Here is a 13,122-nt window from a genome sequence, read left to right on the forward strand (position 1 = left end):
GATAGCTGGCAGCTTTCAGCTTGTGTTTATCCACGATAGAAAGTTAGCATCCTCTAATGCAATTCATTTTACTTCAAAAATATTTGGAAAACATGCGCAACAATAGAGTTTAGAACAAAAAGCAATTAAAGAAACTTTTGAAATGGTTTTAAGCAAAGCCGAGACTTGTGGCAGACTTCAAAAGCTTCAGTAAGCACATTAATGATCATTATGTGGGTGAAGATCACCGTCAACAAGCGAGTCCTAGTTTCAGCACACTGGTGTTCAGTCTGTCATCTCGAAGTCATATACAGATCTAAAGTTGGTTCGACGTTTGACGTTGGATAGCCTATTAGACAGATATTCAGCCGCGAAAACTTCAATAAATTCTTAGTGGATGAGTATAATTGTATTTAAAAATGGTTTATCTGAAATGCATTAGAATGTAAAACTGAACACACATTGCAGTTTATTTGTTACAATCCTTCGCGATATGTTGCAATGCACAAAGGCTCTAGCAGCGGCGAGCTAGCGCTTATGCCAGGGACCGTCTGCAAAGTACATGTGAAAGGATAAAACGATTAATTATTTGCCATACGAACGTTTTGTACAGTCAACAAAACAAGAGCAATTTGTGCACCAAGGTCTTTGAAAGATATAAAGAAAAACACTTATAATGCTCACTTAAATTTGAATAAGAAATATTCTAAACAAAGCATGTGATAGTGGTTATTATTATATTATTACTATTAATACATATATTAATAAAAGTAAAACTATTAAAAATCATTATCTTTCCATAATCCAGTGGTTATGCAGTAGGCTGATTAATTTTAATGTTCATTATTTTCTTTTTTTGGTGTCATTTAAGTATGACACCAAAAAAGTACACGCTATTAAAATTTAAACCAATAAATAAATTCATTTAAAATAAATACACTCTTCTGTATCAACCTCATGGTGTGTGTCTTTGTTATTGTTTTTTTTATATTTGTTTTAGTCACAGAACTATAATAGAAAGCATGGTATTAAAATTCAACAATTAAGACAAAGCTTGCAAAGAGTGTTGTTTTGTAGTTGTTTTGACGAGTTTTGAAAACTAATTTTTAATAAATTATTTTATAACACAGTTTTTTACACAACTTCAATGAGTGTGTCTTGTTACAGATTAGACAAACATTTTGATGGAGGTTTAAGCCACAGAACTATAATAGAACATACCGTACAAAATTAAACTAATACATAATTTAGTTTAAAATAAATACAATCTTCTATCTCAGTTTCAAAGGCTGTATATTGTTACAGACTTTTTAAAGAACATTTTGCAGTTGTTTTCATTGTCAAAAGAGATGCAGAAGTCACGCAATTGACATTCAAAAATCCTTCCATAGAGTCTCCAGTATTAGTGCCCCCTAGAGGAAGACACTGCAGTTGTTTTGACTGCAACTTCAAAAGCTGTGTCTTGTTACTGGTTTCTAGAAGAATATTTTAATTTTTTAGTCACAGAAATATGAGAAAACATTCAACTGAAACTAATCCGCCAATAAAATTGTTTATTAAGCTGATTAACCAAATACATCAATTAGTTAAAAATTAAATTTTCAAGCTAATTTTCAAAGGGTCCATTTTGTTTCTTTAAAAACACTTTAATGTTTTTTAAGAGGGATCACACAAAATGCATGTTTTTTTTAGTACTGTCCAAAGCAAGATATTTTGCATCAAGGATGTTTACATATAGTCCACAAGACAAAATAATAGCTGAATTATGGCAGAAGCTTCAAAAGAAACATAGATGTTTCCCAGAAGACAAAATTATTACATTAGTACAATTTATCATGGAGACATGGAGAGTTTTTCTGAAGAATAGTGGACAGTTTAACTCCTCAGGACAAATAAGGGACTCATGAACCAACTATTTAAAAAAAAGAAGAAGAAGAAGAATTTAATGGAATTGTTTAATTTAATTCAATAGCATGTGTCTTGAATTACATATAAGAGTAAAATCTGAATTGAAATGTTCATTTAGGAATCATAAACAAGACACACCCTTTGAAGTTAAAATAGAAGACTGTGATGATTTTAAATTATTTTATTAAAGGTTTGAATGTGGGGGCAGTAATACTGGAGTCTCTTTGGAAGGTTTTGCAAGCTATTCTTGAATGTCAGTAGCGCGACTTCTGCATCTCTTTTGACAATGAAAACTACTGTAAAATGTTTTTTGAGAAATATGTAACGATACACAGTCTTTGATGCTGAGGTAGGAGATTGTATTTATTTTACACTAAATTATGTATTGGTATAATTATCTATAGTGTATGTACTATTATAGTTCTATGGCTAAAACCACCATCAAAATGTTCTTCTAAGAATCAGTAACAAGACACACCCTTTGGATTTGAGAAAGAAAACTGCATACATTTTAAATTAATTTATCAGCAGATTTGAATTTAATTCAATAGCATGTATCCTGAATTACAAATGAGAGTAAAACCTGCATGGAAATGCTCTTTTAGGCCCAGTTAACAAGACACCCATTTTTAGAATTGGGACAGAAGAGAGTATTTATTAGAAATGAATAGATGTATTTGTTGCCATTTCAATGTCGTGCATTGTGTTACGGTTCTGTGCATGAGACCAGCATGTAAATGTTGTTCTATCAACCTGTAACAAGACACACCCTTTAAAGTTGACATGTCAGATTCACATTTCTGAATATCAAACTCACTTGAAGCAACTGCAGTGTTTTTGTCTTATAGTTATGTGAATAATATCAACATTGAAATATTCTTTTAGGAACAAGTATCAAGACGCCCTTAGAAATTGAGATAGAAGAGTACATTTATAGGAAATTAACTGATGTATTTGTTCACATTTTAATATCATGTGTTGTCATGTAGTTCTGTGAATAAAACCAACATCGACATGTTTGTTTAGGAACCAGTAACAAGAAACACCCTTTGAAGTTAAGATAGAAGAGCATAATTACTTTACACTGATTGATGTATTCCTTGACATTTCAATATCATGTGCTGTGTTATAGTTTTGTGAATAAAACCAACATTTAAATGTTCGTCTATGAACCAATAACAAGTTGAGATGGAATACATAGTTTTTTAAAAATAAATGTGTTAACAGATTCAAATTTAATTGAATTCAATAGCGTGCATCTTGATTTACATATGATAGGAAAAGATTGTAAATATTGTTCTTTGAAGAATTAACAAGACACACCCCTTGAAGTTTAGATATCAAACTGTGTGCATTCTAAATTAAGTTATTTAAACTTCAGAATGTCAAACTTGGTCAAAACAAGTGCAATATCTTCCTCTAGGGGGTGGTAAACTGCACCTGCATCTTGCAACTGCATCTTTGTAATGCTTTGCAAGCTTTTTCTCCATCATGCCATTTCAATAACTTTTTCGTGCTATAGTTCTGTGAATAAAACCAACAGCTAAGTGTTATTTTATGAACTAGTAATAAGACACACCCCTTAGATTTGAGATTTATTTCTTATACATTTCACAAGTGAAGCATTCAGATGGAATAATTGTGTTCTTTGCTCATGGTTTTGCACTTTGTAGACGGTCCCTTATCCTGCACTATTACATTAAGGTTTGTCCGTTACAATACCTTAAGGCAGATTAAAACAAATAAACACATTTTGTGTTCTCTTCTACATTTAAAAACAATTAGAACACAGTATATTTCTTGTCATTGTGCTAAATCGTTAAAGAACTATTGAACTATTTCCGAGGCTGAATCTCTGACAAATGTCAAACGTCAAACCAACATTATATCTGTACGTAATATAGAGAGGAGGGGCCATAACTGAGGAACTGCTGTCCGTACAGGCCAACACCCATTAAAGTTGGCAACAAAACTCAGAAACATTCTCCTAAATCTCCACGTCCATTCAGTGTATCGGGTGTCGCGCATCTCTACAAACAGCGCTTCAGCAGGTAAGACGCTAAAAACTCCCAAACACTTCCCAAATAAACTTTAACTTAGCTTTCAGGTTATTCGCGTCTCTTTCCGCTCTATAACGAATGCTTATATAAACCAACTTACTCATTCAACAAGCGAACAGAAATCACGCCATGGAAATAGAACTTAATCGTGTATTGATACTTGTTTGTAGAATCATGAAGTTTTCTGCTAACGTTTTGCGCCAGCACTGAACGCCCATATTCCGTCACGTGACTATATACCGCTGAACATGATCCTTTGAAATGTGGCTTTCATTAAAACACAATGAGTCATATTGGTTTGCATGGCAAATTAATTAGACCACACACTTTACAAATGCAAGGCAGTGGCCTATATCTTGTATAGTCAGCAAGGAAGGATATAACCACAAGAGGGGGAAAAAAAACACATACAAATTAAATCTCTTTATTATATCTCAATCCATTGTTTCTTCTAGATCAGGAGTCTTCAAACTTTTTATGCTAGATAAGGACCCCCAAATATGATGATTTCCTTGACAATCTATTTAGGCCTGTAGCCTACTGTGTGTGAAAAATATTAAATGTAATATAAAGACAACTAAATCAAATAATTGTCACCTAAATTAAATAATTAGCTTTTGCATTGTCATGAATTTATTAATGAATTGTTAAAATATTATCTAAAAAAAAAAATTCTTTTTAAGTTAAAAATCTGCAAAAAAAAAAAAAAAAAAAAAAAAAATAGATATGCAAAGGTTTCTGACTAACAGAAATTATGAATATCTTGACTTTTGACTAGTCTTTAGAAAACATAAATACATAACATTTAACATATATGTTAAACATATTTCACTAATATAACAAACATCAGAGATTTGAATATGGATTCAATTTTCAATGTAATTCTTACAATTCTATAGGCTATTATCTGCATTTTTATTCACTTTATGCCATATGTCAAAAGTCTTGTTTCTGTTTTAATTTCTTCAGAGGAATCTTATTAAGTTGAAGACTAAAATTCTAATTTACAACTGAGAACCCTCCTGAGCAATAACATCTTCCTTTGGGTCCTAATTTGCGGGTTCCACTGTTAGGCCGATGCTGAGATCAATCTTTCATATGAAACACTGCAATACGTTTTGAATGTCAATGAATTCATCTGTGGTGCTGACACTCAAAATCAAATGAGGTTAACAGTGTTAAAGTCACACGGAATGTGTCAAATATAATGTCAGCAGGCTCTTTGAACGTATAACACATTGTATGCAAAGAATAAATTATTAAAAGGTCTTAAATGATGCACTGTAGTCATGGGGCCGCTGTCAGTGTTAGACAACGATGAAGTGAAAATTGAGAGACTGCTTTAAAAGCCAGATGTCTCTGTGTGTTAAATGAGGGCTTCTGGGGGTTAGAAAACGTTGTAAGTTTATTGTTTGAAAGGGGAAACTGATACTGAGCATTAGGCTGTTAATTACCGGTTGAGCCTCTTCTGCTTAATGAGCTGAATAGTAAAGTGTAAACCATTTTGCTAGTGGCATCCAAAGGCGTTATTTATTTAACAGTGTCATTAACCCCGTTATTAGATCTCAGTCCTAAATTTCACTTAAATAAAACCCTAACAAACTGGGATGCACTTCCTAAAAGCATACATCAAAAGAAACCATTGGCACCAGTAAAAATACAATTTATGATTAAAATGTTTCTAGAAAATGCATCCCTGGTCTGTTTCATTATTATAAATGTGTCAAAATAAAACTTTTTTTGCTTGTTTGTGGATTATGTACAGTTGCCTGTGGAGTGGTTACTTATACTGCATCCAAATGTTTAATACATTTATTTTTTTTCTTGCTTTTAGTGTTCTCATCTCTTCATCTCAAGACATAAACCTTTCCTCCATCACAATGGCAGCGGTAAGAAAAGTATTTCAAATGTGAAGAGACACAATGTTAGTCATATTTTTCATGTCTGAAACACTGATGCGTTTAGTCTCACTTCTAGATGATTCAAAGGCAATTCATTTTAAATGAATTGTATCAATATCACACATTTGTAATCAAACAAAAGCATTTTCCTTTGCCAGTCAAAAGTCTGGATTTTGTAAACCTTTTGATATAAAGGCTATTGCATAAATGCTTTAAATTAATTTTTTTTGAATATGTGAATTTTCAAACTCAACTCAACAGTTTATACTTAGATTTTGCAATTGTTAGATCTGTTTAAGGTGGTGTTATGTCTTCTTTTGCTGTAGTTGGGCAACCGTGGAACCGTGACTGAAGCATCAGGCTTCAACCCAGAGGAAGATGCCCAGAAACTTTACAATGCTATGAAAGGAACTGGTAAGTGATCGACAAATCAGAACCGGGCTTCAAGATGAGCGTGTTTACATGATCCATTTTTTTGCCCATTTGAATGAAATGAGAATCATCACCTGGATGCATTTTGAAAGTGTTTTATCAGTTAGATCAGAGAACTAAATCTCTTCATATCCAGTTAAAACTGCAAGCTGTGCTCAGCGCTGACACCTGTGGGCTTTCGTCCAATGCAAAGCAGAGGTTGATTCTTTTGCATTTGTCCTGTAACCGAAAAGGTGTTTCCTCGTTGTTGTAGACTAGAGCTTGGCATGATGTTGAGTGCAGATTTCTAGTTAAATGGAGTTCAGCTGATTTCAGTGGGAGTTGCATTACGAAACATGTCTTGCAGTCAGACTGTTGCTGTTTGACACAGGCTTGCTTGTTGGGCTTAAGTGACTTATGAGTAACATGCAGTTTAATACTTTAAATAAAAGTGAGCTTGTGATTCTGAAAGTGTCAAAAATTGTCCATGCAGTGCAAAAAAATGAAGCAATCTCTTGCCGTTTTACGATCAAGCATGTGATCAAGCATACAAATGTGTAATTTGATACTTTAAATAACAAAAAGTTTGTATTTCCGAAAATGTATATGCAGATTTCCATTTCAAATAACTGCTTTTTTTTCCCACAAAAATATTAAGCAGCACAAGTGTTTTCAACATTGATAATAATAAGAAATGTTTCTAGAATTACATTTTAAAATGCATTAAAATACAGAAGTTGTACAGTAAATTATCTATATATATTTTTTTCACAATTTTAGTATTTTTTTAATCAAATAAATACAGCTTTGGTTAGCATAAGAGACTTTCAAAAACATTAAAACATTATTTATTATATATGTAATATTTATTATACCATACCATACCATATGTGTACATTTAGTAGCACATTAAAAAAGAGAATGCTGTTATCGGCTGATGCTGGGAATCTCAAAATTATTAAATAAAAAATGAAATAACATAAGGCTGACTAAAGGTTGTCTACAATTTTAATTTTTTCATGAACATGCTTTAACCAAAACTGAATGAATTCCAGGTACCAATGAGGCGACTATCATCGAGATCCTCGCCCATCGCACTATTGCACAAAGGCAGAAAATCAAGGAGGCTTACAAACAGAGCGTGGGAAAGGTAACACACTCAGTACTTTCATTTAACCAACAGTTGGCATTCTCTGCCATAAGTTCTGTAAAACTCAGACCTGTAGCCTATCATTAACAGATCTCATTTTGGACCAAAACAACACGTCTTCTTGATCGACATTAGGGAAGCTTGTAGTCGTGTTCTTATCTTTGTGGAAGGACCTAATGGCAGGGACAGTATAAGCAACAGTCGGGTTGTATTTGCCTAAAACATACGGTTTGCAAGGTGATTAGATAACAATGTTGACCATTCTTGATGATTCTGTAGTCGGCATGAAGATAGACAAAGCAGAGTATGTATCACTGATAAGAGATGCTGTAGACTCCAATCATTAACTCTTCATGTCAGTGTACACAGTGAGGGAACAGAGTCCATCTACAAACGGTGTCTTTCGGGACACGTCGCTGCTTTATGACTGTCTGTTATCATAACAGAGTATAAAGAATGCAGCATTGACTTTTATTGCACTTCCTTGTTGTTTCCCTCTATTAATCTGTAAACCTCTGTAACTGTGTAAGCCGGTCAGGGAAACCAGAATCAGTCAAAGTCACTGTGGGGGACGGTCTCGTGGACACAACATGCCTTCCCCACCCAGACTTACAGCAGATATTACAGTTTTGCTCTGCAACAAAACACTATTTTCCAACACAAAATCCATTTGTTTCTTCTGTGATTTGAGATGTGTTAATAAAGCATGAATGTATACATCTAAGAAAAATATTTTACTTTTAAGCTTGATATGCCTGGGTTTGTATGCTGTGCTGTTCTTTCACATGAATAACACTATATTTTAAAATTCCCATTCAGGAACTGGTTGATAACTTGAAGTCAGAGCTTACTGGAAACTTTGAGAAGGTTGTGGTCGGCCTGATGATGCCCGCCCCAGTGTATGATGCGTATGAGCTGAGAAACGCCATCAAGGTTAGTGAAGAATGTGAAGTAATGGCCGTTTCAAACTGTATGTTTCACATGAGAGCATTTTACTTGAATGTGCATAGCTTCTGGTGCCAACCACTTTGAGTTGTTTTAGCTGTACAAAAACAGCCCATCATGCTGTTTGATGTTGCAAACTGGTATTTGTTATCATATTATTTTTATTTATTATCATAATAACACATTGGTTTGTAGCGCAAATAGTTTTACCGTTTACTTCTTCTAGTTATATAGCTTACTTCCAATCTTAAAATAACAAAGTGGAATTATCATTGTTAAACACACCCACAATAAATCCAAGCGCCATACACTGAAAGAGAAAACACACACACACACACACACACACACACACACACACATACATATATATATATATATATATATATATATATATATATATATATATATATATATATATATATATATTGTTTTAGTCACTAATCACAACATCTTCAACCTTTTTCCAGGGTGCAGGGACAGATGAAGCATGTCTCATTGACATCCTGGCCTCAAGAAGCAATGCTGAGATGAAGGAAATCATTGCTACTTACAAGAAAGGTACAGATGTGCTACAGCTCACACTTCTTATGGATATGCACTTTTGCATTGTGAAAAAATATACAGGTCTACCCATATTATACTATTTTCATTCCCTTTTCTTGTGCTGATAACGTCATTATCACAGAAAATGATAAGAGTCTTGAGGACGATGTCTGCGGAGACACGTCTGGAATGTTCCAGAGAGTTTTGGTGTCTTTACTCACGGTAAATAAACAAATCACTTGTTATTTGCGAAGAAGATTATTTGATGCCTTTACTCATCACCTCTTTTGTTTGCCATGCAAACCTTCACCATCCACAGTGTCCAGCGGGGCAGGTGTGACCCCTGATAGTTTGGTGTACGGGATGGATTGATATTGTTTTTTTGCTTTGCTTATAGGCTGGGCGTGACCAGAGCACCAAGGTGGACGAGGCTCAGGCTGTTCAGGATGCAAAGGTGAGGATTTCGGCATGGTTGGCAGCAGCTTTTCAGCAGCACATGTTAAAATTTTGTGGTGGAATGGGTTCCGATTACCTTAAACTGGGTGTTACTTTGACATCACTTGCTAAGCATATCCAGTGTGGTTTGGTAATAGAGCTTCAGTGTACTGCGACCCCCAATTTCATTTTAAGTTATTTTTATAAAATACTTAATGATAAAAACCTATAGTATTCATCATTGTACAACTAGCTAGTTACTTAAGTGAAGTCTTAAGAGCATTAAGTACAAAATAATGCAGAACATTGTAGCTGATTCACTTATAAAATATAAGTTTATATTATTTAAAATGGATTAATTCAAGTAATTTGTTTGGGAATTGGTCGACTCGGACCACACTGGTGGATCACACTGGAAGTGTTTCATTCACTTAAATATCCCTTTCTCGCGATTCGGACTACAATGGTTGTGCTGCATGTTTCTGATTCATCGAAAAGAATCGGCTCATGAGAGTCATTCATTGAGTATTCAAACTAAAGTGGTCGTGCTGTATGACTTTACGTCTCGAATAACAAGAGTTATTCATTCAGGAATCAGACTATTTTCTTTGTGCTGCATTTTTTGATTCATTGAAAATAACCAGCACATAAGAGTTATTTATTTGAGAATCGTACTACACTGGTCACACTGTATCTTTGATTAATGTGTTTATTTTTTGAAAATAACCATCTCATAAGAGTTGTTCGCTATGTGATCCGACTGGCCGCTCTGAATTTTTTTGATTCATTAAAAAGAACCGGCTCGTAAGAGTCATTCTCTATGGAATCCGATTAACTGCTGATCTTATTAATCATTTACAGTATAAAAGGAAATTGTTTCTCATTCAACAGGACATCTATGAGGCAGGTGAAGCTCGCTGGGGAACAGATGAGGTCAAGTTCCTCACTGTGCTGTGTGTGAGGAACAGAAATCACTTACTCCGAGGTATCTGTGCATGCCAGATAATAACTGAAATACTCCTTCCCAGTCCTGTGTTCCTTCTAGAAAGCAGCACTGTGAGAAAATGACCTTATAGGACAATGAATTAGGCTCATGACTTCCACCTTGTGGTCACTGGATGTAAATAAAGTTGTTTAGTAGTCTCATACTGTACATTTAAATTTAACATGTAGTACAGTGTTATTTTACTATTATTTATATACTACTATAGTTTTTTTTTTTTTTTTACTTTGTCTCCTTCACTCATTTTATTATTCATTTATTTTAACTAGATGGTGCTAATTGAATTAAACATGCAGCAATGTGAGATCATGTGACAGCTATAGTGCTTGAAACTTTGCATATTGCATGCTGTTTCAAGTAGTATTACATCAAGCCCATTCTCAACCGTTTTTCTTTTCCCAGTGTTTCAGGAGTATCAGAAGATTTCTGGAAGGGACATTGAAGACAGCATAAAGAGAGAGATGTCTGGCTGCCTGGAGGATGTATTTCTGGCAATAGGTCTGTCATGAGTATTGCAATATTTTAATATACCCATACTGGGATCTAAAAAGCTTCTCTTAACCTTTGCAGTGAAATGCTTGAAAAACAAGCCAGCATTTTTTGCTGAAAGGCTCTACAAGTCAATGAAGGTAAATGGAAACACCAACTGATCTAATATTTGCACACATTAGGGATATAACAAGTATATAAGTCATAATTTCTCTGGTTTCTCGGCTCTTAGGGTTTAGGCACCACAGATAGCGTGCTGATCAGGATCATGGTGGCTCGCGCCGAGATCGATATGCTCGACATCAAAGCAGAGTTCCTGAAGATGTATGGAAAGACCCTGGAATCCTTCATAAAGGTGGGACACAGCTGTTTCACTGAGAATATGTGACTAAACACAATATTCAAAAACCATTCAAAACATATTACAAATATTCTAACACAATAGCTCAGGGATGAAGCAGAGCCAAACTTTTAAAGGAATAGTTCACCCAAAAATGAAAATTTGCTGAAAATTGACTCATTTACTTATTCAATATGTAAATTAGTTTGTTTGTTTCATCATTTAGCGTTCCATCACTTGCTCACCAGTGGATCCTCTGCAGTGAATGGGTGCCGTCAGAATAAGAGTCCAAACGGCTGATAAAAACACAATAATCAACAAGTAATCCACACCCCTGCAGTCCATCAATTAATGCCTTGAGAAGTGAAAAATTGTGTTTTTACAAATCCATCAAGACGTTTAACCTTTAAACCAATTTTTCTAGCCAATATACGAGTCCATAATCCATAATAACACTTCAACCAGTGAAAGAGTCCATTGTCTCTTGTTCTCTCACATCAAAATCCACCAAGATAAGTGTTTAGAACTGTTTTAGACCGTTTTCACTTGTAAACGTTGCTTGATCTGTGCATATTTTTCTCCTGATTCAGACCAGATTACTTTTTCACTGGAGAAAGCCGTTTTATGCATTAGAGAACTCGTATTTTAGCTGGAAGCAATGGTTTAGAGTTAAAAACATCTTGATGTATACGTTTCTTACAAACACGCAGCTTTTCGCTTCACAAGATGTTAACTGACGTACTGGAGTCATGGGTTACTTGTAGATTGTTTCTATCAGCTGTTTGGATTCTCAGTCTGACGGCACCCATTCACTGCAAAGGATCCATTGGTGATGTAATGATAAATTTCTCCAAATCTGTTCTGATGAACAGAAACAAACTCATCTACATCTTGGATGGCATGGGGGTAAATACATTTTTTGAAAAGTTCATTTTTGGGTGAATAATTCCATTAACTTCAACTAATTTTGCAGACAAGCACAAAGACAATACTAACATTTAACCCATCATGAAACTCTGTTCTGGTTGTTTATTAGGGTGACACGTCGGGCGATTACCGTAAGATCCTGTTGGAGCTGTGCGGAGGAGAAAAGTAACATGTTTGCCGTGTTCATTAGCGTAAAACGCTTTCTCTCACACAAAGTCTACTGCATTTCAAACACATTCCCTGTTTGTAATACCAATTAAAACCAAACAGTGATATTTTAAAATAGATTCATGTTTTATTTTTGTTTTTTTGTTTATTGCCTTGGAATTTATGGGAGTCCTTTATAGATTGGCACATCTTAGCTCAAATAAAAAAAATAAAAAAAGAAAAGAACACACTCACTCAATCTATCTGTTATTGTCTTTTCTCGTTTAATTTTTTTAATCTCGGCACACTCATTGAGGTCCATTTTTGTAATTACTCTTGAGTATAATTTGTTTAATGTACAACATCTATGTGTACTCTGTCCAATTTTACTAATTGCTCATGGTTGTTTGGTTGTCATCATAGTTTCTCTGTTTTTCTAGATTACAGGTTTCACAGACCACGTGCCTCAATTTAATCAAGTGCAACATATTAATCATATGAGTGAATATGGCATCTGTCAGAATTATGGGGAAAATGGAAAAAAAGTGTATTTAAACTTTTACCACTAAGTGGCGCTATGCACATATTCATGTGCACTCCTGTAGAAGTCACATAGACTATTACTTTTGTGGCTTGAGTTATCATACCTTGTATGTCTATTAGAAACAGAAATGAAAAAAAAAATCCACGAATAGGGTGCATATATATGTATATAATTTTTTTTTTTTTTTTTTTCAATAAACAGTGAGTTAAAGGAGGTGCTTAACCTTCAGTAAATGTTGACTGTCTACAAACTAAATAATTTATTTTGGCACATATTTGAATACAGTTTTAAACACTGATTTGCCATTTTTTCTGGCAATAAACACTAAATAATAAAACAT

General features: G+C 34.3%; 1 protein-coding gene across 1 annotated transcript; it reads left to right on the top strand.

Moving 5' to 3' along the window:
• The first annotated feature begins 3,782 nt into the window (after positions 1-3,782).
• On the top strand, positions 3,783-12,374 carry anxa4 (annexin A4). Its single transcript, XM_019126256.2, has 13 exons — positions 3,783-3,938; positions 5,782-5,836; positions 6,175-6,262; positions 7,315-7,409; positions 8,229-8,342; positions 8,822-8,912; positions 9,040-9,119; positions 9,295-9,351; positions 10,224-10,317; positions 10,738-10,833; positions 10,906-10,964; positions 11,057-11,179; positions 12,201-12,374. Exons 2-13 carry the CDS (start codon positions 5,828-5,830, stop codon positions 12,258-12,260), a joined length of 966 nt encoding a protein of 321 aa, XP_018981801.2. The 5' UTR covers positions 3,783-3,938; positions 5,782-5,827; the 3' UTR covers positions 12,261-12,374.
• The last annotated feature ends 748 nt before the right edge of the window (positions 12,375-13,122 follow it).

Source organism: Cyprinus carpio, chromosome A10 (genome assembly GCF_018340385.1).
Source record: "Cyprinus carpio isolate SPL01 chromosome A10, ASM1834038v1, whole genome shotgun sequence".
Lineage (NCBI taxonomy): Eukaryota > Metazoa > Chordata > Actinopteri > Cypriniformes > Cyprinidae > Cyprinus > Cyprinus carpio.